At 42.0% G+C, this 24,235-nt stretch overlaps 2 protein-coding genes across 7 annotated transcripts in view; one reads left to right on the top strand and one right to left on the bottom strand.

Moving 5' to 3' along the window:
- Positions 1 to 209: 209 nt before the first annotated feature.
- On the top strand, positions 210 to 13,161 carry LCTL (lactase like; the record flags this gene model as incomplete). Of its 3 annotated transcripts, XM_079767598.1 has the most annotated exons (13): positions 210 to 354; positions 718 to 881; positions 1,564 to 1,651; positions 1,917 to 2,026; positions 3,478 to 3,606; positions 3,710 to 3,805; positions 5,012 to 5,066; positions 5,158 to 5,319; positions 8,609 to 8,883; positions 9,384 to 9,510; positions 9,694 to 9,893; positions 10,944 to 11,007; positions 13,046 to 13,161. In XM_079767598.1, the coding sequence occupies 13 exons, from the start codon at positions 237 to 239 to the stop codon at positions 13,159 to 13,161; spliced, it is 1,704 nt and encodes a 567-aa protein (XP_079623724.1). The 3 variants fall into 3 exon arrangements, with proteins under 3 accessions (XP_079623724.1, XP_079623725.1, XP_079623726.1); XM_079767599.1 differs by lacking the exons at positions 210 to 354; positions 718 to 881; positions 1,564 to 1,651; ... (1 more) ...; positions 9,694 to 9,893; positions 10,944 to 11,007 and having other exon boundaries at positions 3,517 to 3,606; XM_079767600.1 differs by lacking the exons at positions 210 to 354; positions 718 to 881; positions 1,564 to 1,651; ... (2 more) ...; positions 9,694 to 9,893; positions 10,944 to 11,007 and having other exon boundaries at positions 3,517 to 3,606.
- Positions 12,591 to 24,235, bottom strand: part of ZWILCH (zwilch kinetochore protein) — a 38,500-nt gene continuing 26,855 nt past the window's right edge. For 3 of the 4 annotated variants that reach the window (XM_079767594.1, XM_079767596.1, XM_079767597.1), the window contains exons 15-19: positions 22,142 to 22,278; positions 20,930 to 21,025; positions 19,184 to 19,296; positions 14,452 to 14,575; positions 12,591 to 13,295 (exon numbers count right to left, since the gene is read on the bottom strand). In XM_079767594.1, coding sequence (XP_079623720.1) covers positions 14,481 to 14,575; positions 19,184 to 19,296; positions 20,930 to 21,025; positions 22,142 to 22,278 — 441 coding nt within the window. In that variant the 3' untranslated portion in view covers positions 12,591 to 13,295; positions 14,452 to 14,480. Of the gene's footprint in view, positions 13,296 to 14,451; positions 14,576 to 18,731; positions 19,061 to 19,183; positions 19,297 to 20,929; positions 21,026 to 22,141; positions 22,279 to 24,235 lie in introns of those variants that run through there. The other variant, XM_079767595.1, reaches the window with a different exon arrangement.

The raw sequence follows: 24,235 nt of genomic DNA, 5'->3' as shown, positions 1-24,235 counted from the left end.
AGCATCCATCTCCTCCTTAGTGCTTCACATCTGCAGGAATTACATCTGGTGCCCAGCCTCAGCCTCTGCTGCTGGGCCCCAGCTGAACCAACGCTGCTCTGGATAAAGCGCCCTACCTCACATTCTCCTCCCCTCCTGGCCTTTGCCCCAAGCTGGGGTCTGGCCCCCCATCCCTGGCTGTGTGGGCCTACACCTGCCAGGTGTGCTTTTCCAGGAATGGGGGAAGGCCAGGTGCCATGAAGCCAGTGCCATTTGTCACCCTTTGGTGGGTGCTGCTTCTGGTGTCTGGGCTGGGGGCCACCAGGAAGGGATCCCCAGAAGAGGCCTCCTTCTACTACGGAACCTTCCCACCTGGTATGTCCATTCCTCTGTTGGTCTGTCCGTCTGTCTGTTGGCTTGTCCACCTTGGCTGGCTTGCCAAAGGGTTTGGTGTTTTAGCTTCCTGACAGTTAGAATGTGGAAAATAACTCTATGTAGTGTTCTCAAGTAAAAGATGTTCCTAACAGATTTGTTTAGAGTTACTATACAGATAGCATGCTATGAGAGCTAACATTGTGCAAGAAAGTTTTTAATGCATTCTGTCTCCCTCACCTACCCACCCACCCCCTCTCCTAGAGATGGGGAGGGGCTGCCCCGCAGCTGGGAGCACAACCCCTAGTCCCAAGCTGGACAGGGAGTGGGAGCCCCCTGAGCCCAGCCTGGGGTCTCTACTTGCAGGATTCTCCTGGGGTGTGGGCAGCTCCGCCTTCCAGATGGAGGGCGCCTGGGACCAGGATGGGAAGGGGCCCAGCATCTGGGATGCCTTCACGCACAGCAGGAAGGGGAAAGTGCTTGGGGAGGAGACAGCAGATGTGGCCTGTAATGGCTACTACAGGGTCCAGGTGAGTGAAGGGTGTGCGTGTGTGTGGGTGCTGGAGCACGCAGCTAGCTGAGAGGTGGGAAGGGACACGCTGAGGGAGCCCATGTGACAATATCAACCCAGTGCTCTGCTATACACTCCCCACCAAAGGGGATGGGGCGAGTGGGGACTGGGGACTGGGTGTGTGCGCAGGATGTAGGAAGGCAGACGTAGGAGGAAAGGAAAGCAGGGCCCCACCTGAGTCAGGGCCTTGGTGTGGTACCCAAGTGAGAGGCAGCCGAAGGGCAGGTGTTATGGCCCAGGGCCCATAGGCCACAGGGGCCTGAATCCCTGATCCCTGCACGTGAATCAGCCCCTGTGGAGGGAGTGGGACCAGCTCATCCTCAATCCCTCTGCTCAGCACCCTCTCCTCTTCTCTGGATTGACTTTTTTGGGGGAACTCATCACCCAAGTTCATTAGGAATACCCTATGACCCTCTCAAAGCGCCCTATATCCTGCCATTTATTTGACTCTTTCCCCAGGAGGAAGCAGGGGCAGGTGGTATGTATCACACCTATTGTATAGATAAGGAAGCAGCTGCTTCCTCACCCACTAGGAGTCTGGACACGAGTAAGCCTTGGCCTGGGTCCCCTCAGTGTGCCCCCTACCTGCCCACCCCAGGGCCCCAGGCAACCCTGCCCTGCCCCCCGCCCTGTCTGCACAGGAGGACATCATTCTGCTGAGGGAGCTGCACGTGAACCACTACCGATTCTCCCTGTCTTGGCCCAGGCTCCTACCCACTGGTGTCCGAGGTAAGCGAGGCAGCTTCTTCCCAGCCCAAGCGTGGCCCCTTTAGGCCATGGAGAGGGAGAGTCTTGGGGAGGGAGACCACGGACACGGTTTCTTCTGGCAGCAGCTTTCACAGCTGCAGGTAGCTGGGCTCCCAGGAGTCTATACCACCCCTTTTGAGGTTCAAGTGCTGGTGGTCTGAGGCACCTTCAGCCCTACGAATGCTGCATTTCAGAAGGCCAAGGCCACGGTCCTTTCTTGTCAAGCCCCCTTTTATCTCACCTTCAGGTGACCAGGTGAACGAGAAGGGAATCAAATTCTACAGCGACTTCATCGATGCCCTTCTGAAGAGCAACATCACCCCCATCGTGACCTTGCACCACTGGGATCTCCCGCAGGTGAGGGCTGTGCAGGCTCAGAGGCCCCGGGGAGCTCAGCTCGGCAGCAGGGAACCTGATCTGGGACCTAGGGACGCCAAGGTGGGGGCAAAGCCTGGGGTCCAGACAAAAAGATGGGAAGGAGTGAAGAAATCTCTCTGACTCACCCGTGGCTGGGAGGTCGCTGGTTTAACTGATGTTTGTAGTAAGTGATTAACTGCGGATTTTGAGGTTTTCCAGAACATTGGTCCTGAAAACAACAAATCAAACTATAAAGAAAAAAACATCTTTTTGAGTAAGACCTGATGACATGCTATAATGAACAAGTTTGTTTAGCCTTTTTCCCAGTTTGTTTGAGCCAGCGCCATGTGTGCTCACGTATGAGCCCCAACCCCTCCCCACGCAGTTTCCATGAAGTCTGAACACGCTTACGAACATCACTGTTAGACATCACTGTTCATTCAACAGGGCCTCACAGAGATGACAGCCCAGCCAGGGGAGGAGCCATGCATGTGACCCTGTGCCACAGGGTGGTGGGAAGTCAGAGGACAGAGACATGGCCCCAGGGAGGTGCTGGGAGAAGAATGAGTGTGATCAGTGCTTTGCAAAGCTGGGGCATGAAGTGGGAGGAGGGGTGTTCTGGCTAGAGGGGCATGGCAAGGAGCAGGGAGCAGCTGGGCAAGTGATTCCGTTAGAGTTTGGGGAGCAGGCTGGAGGGGGCAGGATAGAGATGGGAGGGGCAACGTGCAAGGCCTCAACTGCCGAGCTGAGGCGACTGCGTTTGTTCTATGGGAAGGGGAGTCTCTAAGCTGGGGCTGGGGGCAGAGAGCAGCCTTTAAGCAGATGAACTAGAAACCATCCCCCAGCTCCGTCCTTGGTTGCTTGCCTTCACTTACCTACCCATTAGCATCCCCCTCAAACCCACCAGGGAGAGCTGGTGGGCAATACTGATGGCATGCCGAACCCTGGGAAAGCCTGCCCTCGGGCGCAGATCCTCTGGCGGGGAGAGAGCCCCCTGCTGAAGGAAGCCGAGCCCTCTCGCAGGACAGGCTCCTCTGAGGTTCTGACAGCGGCACGGCCCTCAGGATCCCAAACAGAGCTTTCATGCCCAGTTCCTTATTTCTTCAGAATTTATATTTAAGATTATTTCCCCATGACCAGACTTCTTTCCCTTGGCAAATTGTCTTAAATATTCACTCTATCAAGTTCCTTTGAAGCATGAATCTCAAACCTTCCCTGCTCCCAAGGTACTTAACACAGTTCGTCTCCACATTCACGTTCCATGGTCCATCACTGCCATCATCTTCGAGTCTTAAATGCTCAACCCCCTGCATCGGTGCTGCCCTCTCCTCCGAACATCCCCTGTAGCTGTAATCGCCGCTTCTCCCACACACTTGGCCAATCGGCTCCAAGTCTTTTCTGAAGACAGACCCTTGGGGCACCGGCTCCTCTCAGCACCCCTCTGTTCGCAGCTGCTCCAGGTCAAGTACGGCGGGTGGCAGAACGCGAGCATGACCAACTACTTCAGTGATTACGCCAACCTGTGCTTCGAGGCCTTCGGGGACCGGGTGAAGTACTGGGTCACGTTCAGTGATCCGCGGGTAAGCAGGGCCCCTCTCCCGGGGAGGAAACCCACTTCCCAGGCCAGAGCGTTCCCTGCCACTTCTCACAGGCCCCACCAGTCCCCACTTGCCATCCCTGTAGACAATGGCAGAAAAGGGCTATGAGACGGGCCACCACGCACCAGGCCTGAAGCTCCACGGCACAGGCTTGTACAAGGCGGCACACCACATCATTAAGGTGAGGCGGGTCTTTCTGGGAGGGAAGTCTGGGTTCAGGGTGGAGGGACGAGCCCCGGTGTCAGCTCTGCATGCCCAGGGGTCCGAGCCTGAGCTCAGTCCTCTGTGGCCCCACCTCAGAGCCAGCATCTCCCACAGCACTTTCTCACCGTCCACTTTCCTTCCATGGGGACTGGCCGGATGTCCTGTCATCCAGTGCTCTGCGGGACACTGAGGCCGGGATGGTGTATACTGGCTGCTCGCTAGGGCTTACAATCCAGCCAAGGGATGGAGTGCGTGCATGGGAAAATTTGTCCCCTGTAGGTCTAAACTGTCTTGTGTGGAGTGATGACAGGAGTGGGGGGATGACAGTGAACTAGAGGCTAAAAACTTCAATGAGTGAGCAGAAGTAACTGGAGGACAGTTGGTGAAGGACAGTAGTAAGTTAAGAGTACTCCTCTGAGAGCATGGATTTCAAAAGGCCTAGGGTTTTGTTTTTTTCTTAAATATATTTTTATTGATTTCAGAGAGGAAGGGAGAGGGAGAGAGATATAGAAAAATCAATGATGCGAGAGAATCATCAATCAGCTGCCTCCTGCATGCCCCATACTGGGGGTCCAGCCCACAACCCGGGCATATACCCCCACCGGGAATGGAACCATGACCTCCTGGTTCATAGGTCGACGCTCAATCACTGACCCACGCCGGCCTGGCAAGACCTAGGGTTTTTGAAGGAGGAAGGAGAGATGGTTTAGAAGCAGCAATAAAGAGCAACTGTGAATATTTAAAGGGCAGAGCTCTGGAGACATCAGTGGGTCACTGGGAGAGAATATAGAAAGACGGTAGGCTGGCACATTTTGAATCCCATTTCTCAAGATTGTTCCCGGTGCTTGGTATTTTCCTAGCTTCCTGAGCTCGGTAGGGGAAAAATACTGCCTATTACTCCAGTGGACAACCAGGAACATGAGAAGCTTTAGCAAAAAACTTAGAAATAAAGACACATAGTGGTGGTTTATGTGTTTATGCCAGATTTAGACCAAGTTTCCTGTATCGTAAAAAAGAGAGTAAGTGCCTCTGGAGGTCAGAGGATGGGAGACTATGGATTGGGATAATCAAGGCTAGACTCATGAAAATGACGGGACTCCACCTGGATCTCTAGAGGTAGGAAGGAAAGGGAGGAGAGAAATGGATGGGTCAGGCCCCTCTGATGAAGTCCTTCCTCTTTCAGGCCCACGCCCAAGCCTGGCATTCTTACAACAGCACATGGCGCAGCCGGCAGCAAGGTGAGCTGCACCGCCTCACGTGCTGAGAACCCAGTGCCCGGAGGAGTGCTGGTCATTCCCGACTGCCACCCCTTCTTTCTTTTCCTTTAAGGGCTGGTGGGGATTTCATTAAACTGCGACTGGGCGGAACCAGTGGACACTAATAATCCCAAGGACATAGAAGCTGCCGAGAGATATCTACAGTTCTGCCTGGGCTGGTTTGCCAACCCCATTTATGCTGGTGACTACCCCCAAGTCATGAAGGAGCGTATCGGTGAGCCAAGACCCATTTTAAAACTGCAGATGCCTCAGCGATGGTACTGAACTCAGGTGAAATGAGCAAAAGGCAGGGGGGTAGAGCACCCTGGGCTTGGGTGAGGCCCTCAAGAACTGAGAAGTGGTTATTAGAATTAGGGCAGTGTGTGTGTGTGTGTGTGTGTGTGTGTGTGTGTGTGTGTATGGGAGGGGACACCCAAACAAATCCCAGGAAGTTCAAAACCCAGGAGGAAAATGTAGCAGTTCTCCGGGCTGCTCTCTTTTGTGTTCTGCTGTCCTGCCTTTTCCTCCCCATTCCACTCCGTTTTCACTGCAGTGGAGTAGAAGAGAGAAATCAGAGACACAGTCATGGGCGGTGTCAGTTCTATTGCCAGTTCTTTCTGTCACTTGAGAAATACTTTCCAAGCTCTGGTTTCCAGTGTCAGAGAGGAGAATAAAGATAGGTACAGCGCACATGGTCTTATCAGTTTGGATGCTTTTAAGTGCCACAGAACAGAAAACTCCAACTAAAGTCACTTGGAAAGTAGGGAATTTGTCATCACCTGAGTCTAGAGAAGGATGATCCAGGGCCAGGTTAAGCCAGCCCTCAGGGATGTCTTTGAGGACGCAGCTCATTCCACCTTTCCCCTCGGCGCCACCTACTACTCCCTGTGCCACAGACCAGCAGCTCCAGGCATCACATCTCTACACGTCAACACGCAGGGGCAGAAAAAAGGAAATAGCTCTGTCATATCTGTTTTAAGAACAAGAATCTTCCCAGGAAACAGCTTCCACCCAAAGCTGCCCTCACTCCGTGCCTTAAAGGACAGGACCACATGCCTTGGGGTGCCCTAGGCCACCAGAGGTAGGACCTCAGAGGCTGGGGAGGGACCATAAAGGACATGGCGCCTGGGAAGAGGGCAAGGAAGACAGGCCTGGGACTACAGGGCAGGCACCCGCAGCGTCTGGCCATAGGAATGTAAATGTATTATCTCTGTGTGATTTAGAGGTATCAGCCCACACTCCACTACAAAAAAGAGACAAGGATGGCATTGAAATAGGTTACAATCTCTCGTAACAAGGCTATCCTGGATGCTTGAGAACTGCCAGCATGTCAAAACTTCCCCTTTCTAAAGCACCCCTCATCAGACTCATCTGATTCCAACTCTGCCACTAACCAGTGAGTGACTGGTCAAGGTGCTTTGCTTCTCTGGGAGTCAGTTTTATCATATGAAATGAAGGATCAGACAAAATAGTCTCTAAAAACCTCTTGGCAATAGCAGTTCTGTGACACGCCTGTACACATACACGCAAAAGCTTGGGAATGATTTCGTCAAGATGCACAAGGAAAAAGCACTCATGACCACAGTGCCCATGTTCCTGCAGCACATCCACCATTCACAGGCGCACTCACTCTCCCGTGACCCCGAGGGCATCGCAGGAGCCACACAGGATTGCACCGAGAGCCAAACTGATTATTTGTCATAGAGCAGTTTTCTTGGGCTTAAGGCCAATCATCCCAGACCCTACCAACTCCACCGTTGTGATAAGTAGAACTGGGCTGAAGTTTTCCTTTATACAATGTGGAAGGAAGGGTCCTCTGAGCAGTTAATATTTTCTTTAGTAGTGAAAGCATCTGCTTGAAATCTTAGTCACAAATTACTTCCAGGCTTCTCAAGCACCTTTTTATTCATAATAAACATATGAACAAAAGTAATTCTATACCAGTGCTGACCAATAGAACTTTTGGTGATGACAGAAATGTTATGAATAATGTATATATATTTACACACAGATATATAATGATATATACAGATACACATTATACACACACACACATATATAATGTATATCTATGCTGTCCAATGACAGCCTATAGCCATTTGTCTACTAAAATTAAAAATTCAGTCCTTCAGTGTGACTAAATTAAAGATGCAGTCACAACCTGGTCAGTGTTGCTCAGTAGCGCATCGGCCTGTGCACCAAAGGGTTGCAGATTCAATTCCCAGTCAGTCCAGGGCATGTACTTGGGTTACAGGTTCAATCCCAGCCCCAGTCAGGGCCCACGGGGGAGGCAACCAATCCATGTGTCTCTCTCGCATCAATGTTTCTTTCTCTCTCTCCCCCTCTCCCTCCCTTCCACTCTCTCTTAAGAAGAAACAAAATCAATGTATGTGTCCTGACCAGAGATAGAACCCACAACCTTGGCATATCGGGACAATGTTCTAACCAACTGAGCTACCCGACCAGGGTGTTTCAAATTTTTCTAAGTACAAAAGAGTACAAAGTGAAAAGTCAAGCTTCTGTCCCTCCCCCTCCCCACCACTCCCATCCTCCCCAGAAGGAAGCACACTTCCAGGCATGGATTGTACATGTGTGAGCAAAAGCACTGCTGCTAGTGGTACTTGCTGTCATAGGCAATGCTCTGCATCTTTGTTTCATTTAAACATGTATCTGGGCATTCTTTCCATATTGGTATACAAAGTACTGCCTCATTCATTCTAACAGCTGCAGCTGTACTGACAGATACCCCATCGTTTATTTAACCATTCTCTGCTGATAGACATTTAGATTGTTTCTAACCTTTTGCTACTCAATCACAATGAAGATCCATGTACATACATCTTTTTACAAGTGTGAATAAAATGTAGGATAAACAGATTTGTAATTGATCAGTGAAAGGACATATACCTTTATAATTATGAAAGCTATGACAAAATTTCCAGCCCTGGCCAGGTAGCTCAGTTGATTAGAACGATGTCCCGATATGCCAAGGTTGTGGGTTCCATACCCAGTCAGGACACATATAAGAAGAGACCAAAATGCATAAATAAGTGGAACAACAAACCAATGTATTTCTTTCTCTCAAAAAAAATCAATTAAAAAAATTTCTAACACAGAGATGTACCAGCTTACCCTACAGCAATGCATGAACATAACCATATGCCCCCACCTCCCACTGGCTTTCCTGTTCCTTTCCCAGGGGCGATTAAAATTACCAATTTTCGATGTAAGGCATAATATAGGAATCCAACACTACCATTTTCCAGATGGCTACACACTTGTCAACATACCACTTACTGAATAATCTATGAAAGTATTACTTTTAAGCAATACAAACTTTTAAATTTTTGGATCGTATTCAAATGTCAAAAATTCCAGTTTGAAAAGCTAAGGTTACATTTTCCATACAAATGAATCCCAAAGCCCAGGATCTGGATAAAAGGTTTTATGTCAACATGCCAGTATCATCATGGTACATAAAAACGACTGTGAGAATCATTGTTAATTTCTTTCTCCCTCAACAGGAAGGAAGAGTGCAGAGCAAGGCCTGGATGTGTCGAGGTTACCTGTGTTCTCACTCCAGGAAAAGGGCTACATTAAAGGCACATCTGATTTCTTAGGATTAGGTCATTTTACGACCCGGTACATCACAGAAAGGAACTACCCCTCCCGCCTGGGGCCCAGCTACCAGAACGATCGTGACTTAGTAGAACTGGTTGACCCAAACTGGTCTGATCTGGGGTCTCAGTGGCTACATTCTGTGCCGTGGGGATTTAGGAGGCTCCTCAAGTTTGCTCAGGTGATTATAACATTAAGCTATTTACTGGTAAAGGCATTTTTTACCAGAATCCATGGTCTTAGAGTTTAAGCACAGGTGCTTACATTTAAAATTAACAACACAAAACAAATGCAGTTACTCATACCTCAGAGGCTAATATAGACCTTACAGACTAATGCCTACTATAAATAAGCATTTCAATGTATATAACTGTAGCTAAAAGTCTTATCCCACATTTAGTTATTTTGCTGCCCTTGTCACCTGAAATGGAATATGTGGAAAGAACAAGTTGTGAATATATTCTTTCTACAATGATGATGATTTGAGAAACATATTCTTTCATATGAACTTGCCCCCTGCCTGCATTTCTCTAAACGTGCGAACTGGCATTTACTAAACACTAAACACTCTCAAGTAAAATATGGCAGGCTTGAACATGTGTGTCAATAGGTACCTCAGACTCAGAAACCCACCTGTAAGTTGGATTTTTAAAGATATTTGTTACTATGACTCACTTTCAGACTCTATATGGTGATCCTCCCATATATGTGATGGAAAATGGAGCATCGCAAAAATTACACTGTACTCAATTATGTGACAAGTGGAGGATTAAATACCTTAAAGGATATATAAATGAAATGTTAAAAGGTGAGATACAAACCAAGACTGTCTTCACATATTTTTCTATTTAGCTTGAACAAAATTTGATAATACACATGGTTGACTAAAACTTGTTTCTAAATCTCATAAATGAAAAGATCTAAGATTATCTTCATATTATTTTTCCAAGTAAATGTAATACATTAAATATGGAATAAAATGTCTTTGCAGCTATAAAAGATGGTGCTAACATAAAAGGGTATACTTCCTGGTCTCTGTTGGATCAGTTTGAATGGGAGAAAGGATATTCAAATAGATATGGATTCTACTATGTCGACTTTAACAACAGAAATAAGCCTCGGTATCCAAAAGCTTCAGTTCAATATTACAAGAAGATTGTCACTGCCAATGGCTTTCCCAATCGGAGAGAGGTAGGACTAACCCACGTTACTCATTCTGGGTTTTAGAAGACCTGGGCAGCTGGGCACAGTTTGGCAAGCACCTCTTTCCCCTTTCCTCCATGAAAGAGGACAGGGGTGTGTGGGAGCATGGCCTTTCGTCTCTGACCCTACCTCACACAGCCTCTTTGCTCATTTGCTTAGAACAGGGTAAGCACACATTAAAATCAATCCTAACATGCAGAACATTAAGGGCAGACTATGATAATGTAGGAGTCCTGTTTGCTTTAGGTTGTATTAGTCAATAAAGACTTTAAGTTAAATGTTCTTCTAAATCAGGGGTCCTCAAACTACGGCCCGCGGGCCACATGCGGCCCGCCGAGGACATTTATCCGGCCCGCTGGGTGTTTTTGCTGCCACTGCCTGTCCTGCTTAGCAGCCGACTTAGCAGTGTGCATAGGAATTTGTTCACAGGTGTTTTTTTTAACTATAGTCCAGCCCTCCAACGGTCTGAGGGACAGTGAACTGGCCCCGTTTAAAAAGTTTGAGGACCCCTGTTCTAAATGTTATATCCTAATGTAAATAAATATTGCGAATTCTTTAAGAGACATAAAAAATCAAGTCAAATGTTCATTTCTTTCCCTACCAAATGGCAGAGTCATACAGATGCACTGGTTCCAAAATGAGATTAAAAATAATTAAATGTAATAATCCTTTAAAACATACCAAACATTTTCAATAACATATAATTTTTTCTATCAGCTCTTTATGTTGCTGTACCTAATGACAAGGAATAGAAAATGTAATTTAGAGTGTCTTAATAAAAGTAATTTTTACAAACTTCACTTAGTTACTAACATTCTTTTAGGGTGACCCCAGTGAGACGTGGAAGCAGTGACTGATAGCTATCAGGCATTCTCTAGTTTTGCATTACTAGGAAAGCACTAGATTATAAGCTCCTTAAGAATAACGACTGTGTTTTGACCCCTCACAATGACACACACAGTTATTTAATTAATGTTAACTAATTTAATCTACAAGCAGATTAAAAACAACATTAATTACCAAGCGGCTTTTTATTAGGTGGAAAGTTGGTACTTCAAAGCCTTGGAAACTTGTTCTATCAACAATCAGATGCTTGCTGCAGGTGAGTATATTTTCACTCTTCCCTTTGAGAATTAAACTGCATAATTATATAGATAATGACATTGCCAAAATCTCAAAATGTGGACCTACCCTATGTCAATCTTCCAAACCACATAATTAAAAAATAATCTATTTTGAGACAATTACAAATGTCTATTTTATAAGCATTTAAAATATTTTAAAAACTTACCAGAAAGAGAAATCTAACCACTTTATTCTTATTCTCCCTGAATCATATTGTAAACTTATAAATCTATAAGTTTTGTTATAGTAGGCTTTGTGGAAAGGGGAAAATTCAACCATTATATCAAATGAAATAAAGAAAAGTCAAAGAACACTATATATTTTATTCACTCATTCAGAAAGTAATTGTTAAGTACTCACTTTTAGGAAGGGGGTGTTTTAACCTCTGGGGATACAGCAATGAACAAAACAAGGTCCCTGACCTCATAAAAGGCTTTTTTCCTTTTTTGTCTTTATGTTTTTATTGACTTCAGAGAGAGGAAGGGAGAGGGAGATAGAAACATCAATGAGAAAGAATCATTGATCAGCTGCCTCCTGCATGCCTCCTACTGGGAAACGAGCCTGCAACCCAGGAATGTGCCCTCACAGGGAACTGAACTGTGACCTCTTGGTTCATGGGTTGACGCTCAACCACTGAACCACACTGGCTGGGCAGAAGGCATCTTTTCTTATGCAATGGGATTTTAAAAGCTCAGAGAGGTAGAATAATAAGAAATGCCAACACATATCATTTGTTTCTTTGAATTTTGTCATTTCTTTACAAGAGCAGAGAAATACACTTTCTGGTTTCTAAAAATAGATATTTATTTATTTTTATTGATTTTAGAGAGGAAGGAAGAAGAGATATAAACATTAATGATGAGAGAAAATCATTGATCGGCTGTCTCCTGCACACCCCACCCTGGGGATTGAGCCAACTCGGGCATGTGCCCTCACCGGGAATTGAACCGTGACCTCCTGGTTCATAGGTCGATGCTCAACCACTGATCCACACTAGCCAGGCTAAAGATGTGTTTTAATGAACACATCTTTAATGTGGTATCAGAGGTGGAAAGTGCTAGACCAAACCCTACCAATTCAGCTATTTTTGCCATCCCCCTTCCCACATCTAAATAACCAGGCAATATTAAGGATGATTTCCATTAAACTAAAATAAACTTTTATCATAGTACAGACATGATGGAGAATTTGTTGAGCTTATAAGCTCTTTAACAGCAGGGCCTGTGCCTTATTCACCTTGGTAACCAGGGTGACTGCATAAAACCTACAGGCAGGTATTGTATCAGTGTCCACTACTATATTCACATACATGAAATATGCTTAACATTTAACTCTTCAGGAGTAACTATGTTAACTATGTCGCAATAAAGAAACTCCTATACCTTTTAACCCTTTGCACTGGCTAGCTTTTTTCTTGATTCCTTTATTCTACTCGGGATTTAATTTTTTAAATACCCCAGATTTTACAAAGCGCGGCAGTAGAATAAAAAACTGGAGTTTCTTTTCATACAAACTTATTTATTTGGATTTTTTTATATTTCAAATTATTGATACATTCAAAGAGTAATTTTAATCTCTATGCTAACCGTGTTGAGTCACACTCGACATCCGAGTGCAAAAGGTTAAGATATACAGTAACATCTTTGAAAGGCTGGAAATGTTTCCTAAGGATTTTTCTTTCACAAATTCCCCCAATGAAAATTATAAAACCATGGGATATAGCTGCTAATATTCTGAGATTAATTATGGTCCGCACAAGGATTAATATACACTTAAGACTTTATTACAATACCTATGGAAGAATCAAATTTAGGCATTCTTTATCCTGTTTTCTGAAATATTTTCCAAATACCTCACATAATCTTTTATAACGTTTAATTCTTTAATAGCAAGTGATAATAATTAGAAAGTGTAATGCCATTTTCCAAGTTTTTCCAGTATAGCTAAAGCTTTCAGGATGAAACTATACTTGCTAAAATGATCACATTCCCTTTTGTGGTGGTGTTCCATTTCAGAGCCTTTGCTAAGTCATATGCAGATGGTGACGGAGATCGTGGTACCCACAGTCTGCACCCTCTGTGTACTAATCGCTGCAGTTCTCCTAATGTTCCTCCTTCGGAGCCAGAACTGAGACAGGGATACTCATTTTGCAGCTTCATCTTTCAGTAATCTTCCGGCTCTTCCTCCATTTTCTGCTTCAAAAATTTACATTATCTATTTCAGGCTCTGTAGTAATTTTTTTCTTTTTGCTTTTTTGGGCTTATGCTGGGATTTAAGAATTAAAAAATAAAAAATAAGCATTTAATAAATAAAATAAAAATCACCTGTCATCTTACCCTTCTCAAAATTAAAGTTAGGATTTTGCTGTCTAATATGCACCTATTTTCTTTTTTTGGAACCTATTTTCACTTTACAAAAGAGATCACAGTGTACAAACTGTTTTATAACTTGATTTTTAAGCCTGTCCAGAAACATAACTTTAATGTAGAAATGAATGCCATCTAAGCACTGTCTTACACATGATGGATAGTCAATCATCTATAGATAACAATCCTTTCAGTTTATAAATTCTATAAGGCAACCAGGGAAAAGCTTAGGTGGGTACCAAGCAAATGAGCACATAATTTCCTAATATCAATATCTCGAAGAAATATAATTAATTTATATATCTTTTCTTTAACTAGTTATTTTGCTTTTTAAAATTAGAATTAATTTTATTCTTAACTATGCTAAAATTAATCTCCATTTATCTTAGGACAAAACATGGCTTAAGAAGGCATAATATCAGGCATTTTACTCATTATCTGATTACTCATTATTTAATGTTGTTTCTGAAACACAAAAACAGTAAGATAGTAGGAATGCTATTCCATTAATTCTTTTTTAAAAAATTTATTGTTTAAGGTATAACAAATAGTAGTACATATGTGTCCTTTTTTTTCCCCCCCATTGACCCCCGCCCCCATTAATTCTTTTGGTTGGTTAATACCTTCTCAAATTAAACATTTTTAAAATCGGGTTTAGTCTTACAATTGGGCTGGGATAAAATTGCTTTTAACAATCTTTGTTTTCAATGTCAAACTGATGTACCTGTCCAGTGTTTTTCTCTTCCATTAATATTTTTTAAATCAAACTCTCTTTCTACTCTATATCCAGCTTTAAGGTACAACAATATTTCCACTAAAAAAAATTGTTTTTGTTTCCCTGGTTTTAGAATTAAACTGACCTAGTAGGTTGACTACAGAAAGTAGACAGGAAATTAAAGACTTACACTGCTCAGTAACATTTGGTAAGTCTTTTATATGATTACTGACAATCTATATTCCTAATGTATTAAGTCAGCATTTATGTTGTAGGGGAAAAAACCATAAGGTATTTAACACATTACAAAGTATTCAGAGAGAACAAAAAGTGAACATACCACCTGATAGAGGAGCCCATCAGCACCCTTCACTTGAAATGCACCTGGCTGCAGGTAACCATGGTAGTAAAGGATATCCTTTCTTCCAGGCTACTGTTTAATATTGATTCAGAAAAATCTGTAACTAGAAAGATAGTGAGATCAGAATTGTTTACACCCTGCTGACCTTTCTACCATGTATACTGCTGAATTTTACAATAATAGAGGGGTAGCCTGAATGGTGTGTCTTCTACTTTAACAGAATTTGTTAGACAAAAAGCAGCAAGAACAATTCCTTTAAGTAGTAAACACTCTTGGTGCACTGAAAACATGACTAAACAAATTAAAAATATAAAGCAGATTTTAAGAAAATTATACATTTTTAATTTGGTTTATTTGTTTGTGCCTCATTCACTACAGTTAAATAATTTTTTCCAATCTTAAACAGGTATCTCAGAAAAAATATTCTACCTAGGATTTGTAGTCTTAGGGTTAGACACACATCTGTTTTTTCCTCCTGAAGTCTGTTGTATTTCAAAATAAATGTACAACTAGCATTTAGATGAGATTATGTGCACTTTCTTGTGGGTCAACATTTTGGTTTCCATAGTCTCACCATTATCAACAATCATTTCCTGAACATCCTCTGGGTGAGCAGCACTCTACTGGACACTGTCTTTTTCCCTCATTAGCTCCAAATCATTATTCTCTCTTCCCATGGCAGATAAAGGTACATTTTTCTCTCTCAAGTCTTCCTGCTTTTGATATCAACTGTTCTACTCAAGAGTATCATACCACTAGATATCTTGAAAAACTAGTATTCAACCAAAGTGTTCAGTCCAATGAAATAGAAAGTCTAACATCTTAAATACATGTGACCTTTAGAAAAAAAAATCATTACTGGGCTTTAATATTTACAATCAGGGCTTTGTTTGAATATAAATGAGGTCCTCCTTCAATAGTGGGTCTTGTTTTGGGCCAAAGGTCACTGAATAATTTCTAGACAAACACATCAAGAATATATGATGGTTAGAAGAGGTTATATTATCCAAGCCACAATGAAGTTTGAGTGTGTTTCTAAGCATACAATTTCATTTATTTACATAAAATTTCTTTTAAAATTTTTATTTCCATAGGACTCATTACACCAATGCATTAGCAAATTATTTTAACTCTAACATTAAAAATCATTTTCACTCTTTTTTTGAAGCGAACTGCATCAAAAAGACTGAAAGATACGTTCAGTATACTTCACTTATTCAGCATCATTGGAAAAAGGTGTTTAATGTTGCATGAATTTCCTCATGACAGAGGTCATTTAATCTTTAAAATTTTAAAACGGCATTTCCAAAAATACATCACATATGTTCATGTGTTTAAAACTTACTTTTTAATCATAAAAGTAATATATCTTAAAAAAAAAACAAATAAAAAAAACACCAGCAACAACATATGTAGATAAAATAAAATGTTTAAGTTGGTGGTTCTCAACCTTAAGTTGCACAAGGGAGAACTTTAAATATTAATGATTTCCAGGCTCTACTTCCAGAGATTCCAATTTACTTGGTCTGGGTATAAGAACTTTAAACTTTAAAAATTCCCCAGATGATTCTAACGTTCAGCCAAAGATGAGAATCACTCCTGCCCTCACCATGCTACACCTCAGGAATTTGGGGGTATCCTTCCAGACCTATGCCCGTCTTCATGTTTTCTCCAGTATTTTGCTACTGCAAACATTATGTACTGCAATCAATAATCTTGTTCATAGGTCTTTTTGCACATCTATGCTAATAAAAGGGTAATATGCTAATTAGACTGGATATCTTTCAGATGTCCTTCCAGACAAAGCCACAGTGGCAGGGGCCAAGGCAGAGGCGGTTAGGGGCGATCAGGCTGGCAGGGGAGGGCAGTTAGGGGTGATTAGACCATCAGGGGAGAGCAGTTAGGGGTGATCAGGCTGGCAGGGGAGCAGTTAGTGGGCGATCAGGCCAGCAGGGGAGGGCAGTTAGGGGCAATCAGGCTGGCAGGGGAGGGCAGTTAGGGGTGACAGGCTGGCAGGCAGAGGCAGTTAGGGGCAATCAGGCTGGCAGGCAGAGGTGGTTAGAGGTGATCAGGCAGGTAGGCAGGAGAGTGGTTAGGAGCCAGCAGTCCCGGATTGTGAGAGGGATGTCCAACTGCCGGTTTAGGCCCGATCCCTGTGGGCCTCTAGTCTGGTTATATGTGTGGAATAAGTTCCTATTAAAGAAATTGCTGGACCAAAAAATGTATTCTTGTAAAATTTTGGTGGATATTGCCCTCCAAAGAAGCTGTACAACTTTACACTCCAAACAGCAATGTGTGAAGTTGACTGACTGCCTGTTCCTCCATGTCCTTGGCAGCACTGACACCTAACTTTTTGATCTTTGCTAAACTGATAGGTGAAGGTAACATGACATATAACATAAATTTGCATTTCTCTGATTATATAGAGTTGAGCACCTTTTATTTATTTTTAAATATTTTTATTGATTTCAGACAGGAAGGGAGAGGAAAAAAGAGATAGAAACATCAGTGATGAGAATCATCGATTGGCTGCCTCCTTCATGTCCTACACTGGGGATCGAGCCAGCAACCCAGGCATGTGCCATGACCAGAATCAAACCATGACCTCCTGGTTCATAGGTCAATGCTCAACCACTGAGCCATGCCAGCTAAGCTGAGCACCTTTTATTTTTACTTTTTGTTGTTGTTGTTAAGACTCACCGAGGATATTTTCCATTGATTTTTTTTAGATAAAGTGAAAGGGCAGGGGAGAGATAGAGAGAAACATCTATGTGAGAGACACATCGATTGGTTGCCTCCCACATGCGCCCCAACCAGGTGGGAATTGAGCTTGAAATTGAGGTACATGCCCTTGACCAGAATCAAACCCTTGACCAGAATTGAATCTGTGTCCCTTCATTTCAAGGGCCGACACTCTATCCACTGAGCCAAACCGACTAGGGCAGCACCTTTTAGTTTTTTTGTTTTTTTTAAATATTTTTATTGATTTCAGAGCAGAAGGGAGGATAGAAACATCAATGATGAAAGAGAATCATTGATCAGCTGCTTCCTGCATGCCCCCTACTGGGGATCAAGCCTGAAACCTGAGCATGTGCCCTGACTGGGAGTTGCACCTCCTAGTTCAGTGGTCGGCAAACCGCGGCTTGCGAGCCACATGCAGCTCTTTGGCCCCTTGAGTGTGGCTCTTCCACAAAATACCACGTGCGGGTGCTCACGTACAGTGCGATTGAAACTTTGTGGCCCATGCGCAGAAGTCAGTTTTCGGCTCTCAAAAGAAATTTCAATTGTTGTACTGTTGATATTTGGCTCTGTTGACTAATGAGTTTGCCGACCACTGTCCTAGTTCATGAACCTCCTAGAACTTCCTAGACACTCAACCACTGAGCAACACCGGCCAGGCATCACCTTTTATTTTTAAAATGACATTTGAATTTCCTTTCTGTTGAACTGTCCATATTACTTGATTATTTTTTTTATTGAGTTATTAATATTTTTCTTACTGATGTGAAATTTACTAGGGAATGTAGCCCCTTTTCTGAACTTGAGCTACAAATTTCTTTTCCTAATTTGTCATTTGTCTGTTGTTTTGCCTCCAGTATTTTTTGCCATGCAGAAATTTTTTTATTTTTATATAGTTTATTTTCAATTGTTTATATAGATTTCATGTTTTATATCACACTTAGAAAAGACAGCATGATTTTAACTGATGATTTTCAAGAAAATTCTTTCAGTTTCTTTGGGACTTATACAGTTCAGCCAAATGAATAGAGAAGTTTTCATTCTATTTGAGAGAAGTTTCCATTATGCTTGAATTAAAATATATTTTGGGGAGAAGGATAAACATTTTCTGGAAATAATTTTGCAAGGTATTAATCGCTTAAATAGGACTATTTGTATTCTCAGCAGTAGTTAACTATAGGCGTTTGAAATCTTCTTGGATTTTGTCTTACAACCACTAGATTTGATTTTGGATAATACTTGCAATATTTTAATTCAGTCATTTAAGACCTATACAAGTAGAAGACTACAGCACCATACAATTCACATGTGTGAAGATGACAGTTTTATATGTGTCTAACGAAGGAGGAAGACTTGATAGGCCAGCTAATTACACCAGGAGCTAAAAAACATTCTTTGATAGAATACTAGAAACCTTAACCCTTATTCCAGACACAGAGAAGACATTTGGGCAGAAATATCACTATTTTAAACAGTGCACAAAAGTGTGAAGTATGGCATTTCAATCTTTTAACTTATTTTTATTCCTACTGCTTGATCTCTTTTAATAAAAGCTCCTCTATCCAGGATAATGAAAAAAAAGCACTCTTTCAAGATTTCTTTTTTCAGAATAAATATGTTTACATGTAGAGTTTAGGAAAATCATTTAAAATTGGGCACAAGAGCCCAGCAGGTGTGGCTTCGTGGTTGAACATCGACCCATGTACCAGAAGGTCATGGTTCGATTCCCAGTCAGGGCGCATGCCGGGGTTGCGGGTTCGATCTCCAGTAGGGGGTATACTGGAGGCAGCTGATCAATGATTCTCTCTCATCGATGTTTTTATCTCTCTCCCTCTCTTCCTTCTTCTCTCTAAAATCAATAAAAACATTTAAAAATATTAAAATTGAGCACAAGACCTATAGTAATAATCTCTACCAGTAAAATTTTATTTTCATTTTCAATTTCTCTAAATAGATTACAAACCATATTTACCAGATTTGTGACAATTCAGATGGTCTACAGGTAGACTGTCACTCAGTTGCCAAACTGTTTTCACTTTTTTTTGACCACTATTTATTTCCACTCTCCATTTCTGTGGCTTCTCACTAAGAAAATAAAAAACATCAAAGAGAAAAGGTAGTTATTTCCTTTCTTTCTTCCTTCTACAGTCATTAGTGAAATCCTTATGTGATAAGCACTAAGGAAGAAGAGACAAACAGGTCAGAATTCTAAATTTCAGATTTTAGAGGACGCTGAAGTTGGGGGTTCACTTCTAAAAGACATTTAGAAACATGGGTCTGAAGCTCAGGAGACGCTGGAGATATGGGTTATGAATTATTAGCCCAGCCCTGGCCGGTTTTGCTCAGTGGATAGAGCGTCAGCCCGCGGACTGAAAGGTCCCAGGTTCGATTCCGGTCAAGGGCATGTACCTTGGTTGCGGCACATCCCCAGTGGGAGGTGTGCAGGAGGCAGCTGATCGATGTTTCTCTCTCATCGATGTTTCTAGCTCTCTATCCCTCTCCCTTCCTCTCTGTAAAAAATCAATGAAATATATTAAAAAAAAAAAAAAAGAATTATTAGCCCAGAGGAATTGAAACCTTGAGTGTGAATGTAATCACCCAGAGAAGATAGAAAGTAAGAAGAAGTCAGAGAATATAGAGTTCTGGTGAAAACTTACATATAAAAAGCAGACAGAGGAAGGAGAAATTGATAGGAAACTATTCTCAGTCTAGGAGGTGGACCAGAGAGTTAGAATTAAAATTAAGACAGAATGCAATGTCACAGAAACAGAGGAAGGGAAAGGTTCCAGAAAGCAATTGTGTTAAACTGCCTTGTAGTGCTTACTGAAGGAGAAAGAATTGGTGGGCTAGCTAATTGCACAAGGAGCTAAAAAACATTGTAGTATTGGCAAGTGTCCACTGCATATGGTAATTAGAAAGACACTAATAAGCCCTGGCTGGGTAGCTCAGCTGGTTAGAGCACTGCCCTGATAATATAGGTTGCAGGTTTGATCCCCAGTCAGGGCACATACAAGAATCAACTGATAAATGCATAAATAGATGGAACAACAAACTGATGTTTCTCTCTCTTCCTCACTCTCTCTCTCTCTCCCTTCCTCTATCTCCTCCTAAAAACTAAATAAAGTAAAATAAATCTTAAAAGAAAAAAGAAAGCCACTGATGGCCTCTGCCAGAGCAGTTTCATGGGAGTGCTGGGGTTTCAATAAGAGGGAACTAAAGAGAGGGAGGGTATAAATAAGAGTGACTTTAGTATAAGAGAAAGTTCAAGTGTATTATATGCTGAGGGGAGACCATCATTTGAGGCAAACTCAAGTCTTCACATGGATGGCTAATCTGTCTTCTTAGCCTCACAGTTCTCTACCTCCTCAATCCCTTACTCTTCTCTCACTCCCACTGCCATACCTTTGACTTTATCATTACCCTGATCACTCTTTTTCCACTGTCATTTCCTTTCTGGTTATATTTTCTACCCTGTTCAGCAAAGAAATTACAAATTGAGAGAAAAATGAAAGACTAGAGGCACAATGGTCGAAAGAGAGTAGACAAAAGGTCTGGGAGAAGGCAGGACAGAGGGGGAACTATCAGACTATGAGCAGAGAGGGGGTAAGATGATAAAGGTTTCAGAGGAGAAGCAGCACTGGGTCCTGGGGAACAGACACCAAAACTGCCTGGAATCATGACCGGACTTAAAGTACAATTTAATTATTAAATTGCTTACCTTTGATATAAATTTTTTACAGCAGTTGGTCTGACTGGCAGCTGAAAATTATGTTGCTCATCAAGAGGATTTTGTTTATAATATTTTATGCAGGATCTATAAAAGTAAAAAAAAGACCCTCTTTTGGAAAAAAAATGCCACGTGGAGATAAAGGCTTTCTGGTAGTCTAAAATTCATAAGGGAACCATTTTATTGAATGCTACTAACCATAACATCAACAACAGAATAATTTCAGGGACATAAAAGTAAAAAACAAAATACAATACCCCTACTCCCAACAAAACATTGGTTATTTGTTTTTTGATAAAAATATCATTTGCTTTTAAAAAATTAGTAGTAGACATATTTCTCATAAATATAAAATACATTTAAATTCAGCCCAAATAAAGGCTTAAGTGTGTGTGGGAAGAAAGTAAAAAACAAAGAGGCAAAAGAGAAAGATACAGCCTCCTTGGTCTTCAGAGTCTGGGGAATTAAAGAATTAACTTATTTATACTACTTATCTTTAATGGAGAAAAAAACAGTAACAATTTCTAGTACTTTTCCCTTTACAACTGAGGCAAATTCTAATTTTGGAAAAGGCAGAGGTACATTTCCTTTCACAGATAAAAAGAAACTCAGTTCTGCCACTGGATGGTTCACTTATTTCCAGTTTGAGACCTCCAATACACACAAGACGCCAGCAATCCATGTATGAGAATTATTCCAAACTAATTTTAGTCAAACTGATGGGCAGAAATCTCTAAATTACAGTAAAGCTGCTGACAGAGGTCTGGTAATAATTAATTCCATTTAGTTACCATATAAATGGCTAGCAATTAGTTTGGCCCAAATGTATAAAAATGTAAAAAAAAAGACAAGGAACTAATATTCATTAAGCACCTATTAAGTGACAGGTACTTTATATACATTATATCACTTTATCCTGACAACAAACATATGAGGTTATTAGATCCTTTTATAGACGAGAAAACAAGATACAGTGAAAGGAAACTTCCTCTGGAAATTAGGAAGTGCTAGAGCCAAGTGTTAAACTTATTCCTTCTGAACTCAAAGACTTTCCTTCCTATGACAGTGACTTAGAACCATTCCGCTACTGTGAAGACAGGATGCGCAGGTTCTATCCTAACTGATAATAAAAAGGTACATATTTTGGCTGCAACTATTTCAGAAGAGAATGTTATGTTAGTAAAACAACAGAGAAATACTTACAGTGTTAAAGAAAAGAGGAGCTCATGTTGAGGTTTAATGAAAAGCTTGCAACTGACTATTATTTCTAGAATATGGTGGAGTTTTTGAACACGACAAACTTGTTCTTGTATATCTACTGATGGAGAAACAAAATATTCCTAGAGTGAAAAAAAAAAAAGTGTAAGCAAAATAGGGAGTTAGTTAAGGGAAATCTTTAGAAAGAATATGGGTATGCCTGCTAAACCTAAGTCTGGATGCGTAATTCATAGGTGGGAAAAAAAGACAGGAGGCAGCTAGATAGAATATACCACCTTCCAATACTATTTATCTAATGAATCTAAGTAAAGTCTTCACTGAGGATGTTCTAAGCAAACCATCCTACATATTCTCTGGTGAAGGCAAATCACAGAACTGCTCCACCAAGGAGGACCAAGAGGGTGGCTATGCTACCAACCAACCTCTCCAGATGGACTAAATGGCAAATCAGGTAATTCTTAACTTCAATACTCTTGCTATGTCGATGGAAGTGTCCACCTCTAAAAATAGGTAGTAAACCTGAAGTACCAAGAAATTAAGCAAGTGTATGGATAAGATTCCACTCACATATATCACTGGTAAATTGGTACAACCCTTTGGAAAAGAAATTTGGCATAAGCATCATAAAATGCTTAGGCCTAATATTATTTCTGAGAACCCATCCTAAGGAAATAGCCCTTGGCAAGTATGGTAGGTGGAATTCTACAATGGTTTCCAAGATTCCCACCCCTTGGAGTACACATCTGGTATAATCCCTTCCCCTTGAGTGAGCCAGGACCTCTGAATATGATGGAATGTCACTCCTCTGAATAGGCTACTATCTGATGGACATTTGATCAATCAAAAGAGAGATCACAGTCATTACTATGGCCTAATCAGGTGAGCCCTTTAAAAGGTGAAGATGCATTAGAGATATCTCCCACTGGCTCTAAAGAAACAAACCGCCTGTAATGTTTGGAGAGGGCCACATGGCAAGGACTCACAAACAACCTCTGGGACCTAAGACTGATCCTGAGCCAACAGCTAGCAAGAAAATGGGACATTTGTTATAGGCCACAAAGAAAATAATTCTATCAACAACAAATGAAGGAACTTGGAAGTAGATCTTGCCTTTAAGCATCTAGATGGAAATGCAGCTGACACCTTGATTTCAGCCTTGTAAAGACCTGAGCAGAGAAGACCCAGCTAAAATGTGCCCAACTCTCAACCCTTGGAAACTATAAGATACATTTGTGTTCATTTAAGCATTTAAGTTTGTGGTAATTTGTTATGCAGTGATATAAAACTAATATAGTAAGGGAAAACATCAGCTATTTGGAATAGGAGGTGGCTTGTTTAAAAGACAATTACTGAGCCCTGGACCTACCCAGTCACTTGGGCCTAGGAATTAGCATTTTAACCAGCCTTCTAGGAGATTTTCAAGTTTAAGGACTATTATGTCAAAAGTTTGGAGTCAAACCATATTTAAAAAAAAAACAGGCATATGAAATGACTAGAGGGAAATTCATAAAAATTAGAGTACTAATATTTGGGTGATGAGATTAAGGGTGTATTTGACCTATAAGTATTCTAACTTTCAATAGTGTTATTACTTTTCTAAGTTTTAAAAAATTTATCAAACCATTCCCATCCAGGCCCACCATTAACATATATACATGTGCATATACACTGAGTGGCCAGATTATTATGATCTCTGAATGCATAATAATCTGGCCACTCAGTGTATATACTATATAATAAAAGGCTAATATGCAAATTGTTCCTTGACTAGGAGTTCGACCAGCAGGCAGGCCGGCCAACCGCCCATGTCCCCTCCCCCTGGCCAGGCTGGTCGGACCCCACCCATGCACAAATTCATGCACTGGGCCTCCAATATATTTATATATATATACTAGAGGCCCAGTGCATGATTGAATTATGCACGTGTAGGGTCCCCTACAGGCTTTCGCTTTCGATCACGGGGGAGCTGGGTGCCTGTCTGCTGGTGCACCAGGCCTTTCAGAAGCCTCCAGCGCGGCGGAGGCTTCTGAAAGGCCTGGTGCCTGAGCGGACAGGCACCCAGCCCCCCCGCTTATGATG

Source organism: Cnephaeus nilssonii (genome assembly GCF_951640355.1).
Source record: "Cnephaeus nilssonii genome assembly, chromosome: 4".
Lineage (NCBI taxonomy): Eukaryota > Metazoa > Chordata > Mammalia > Chiroptera > Vespertilionidae > Cnephaeus > Cnephaeus nilssonii.
This window is presented reverse-complemented; position numbering and strand designations above follow the sequence as displayed.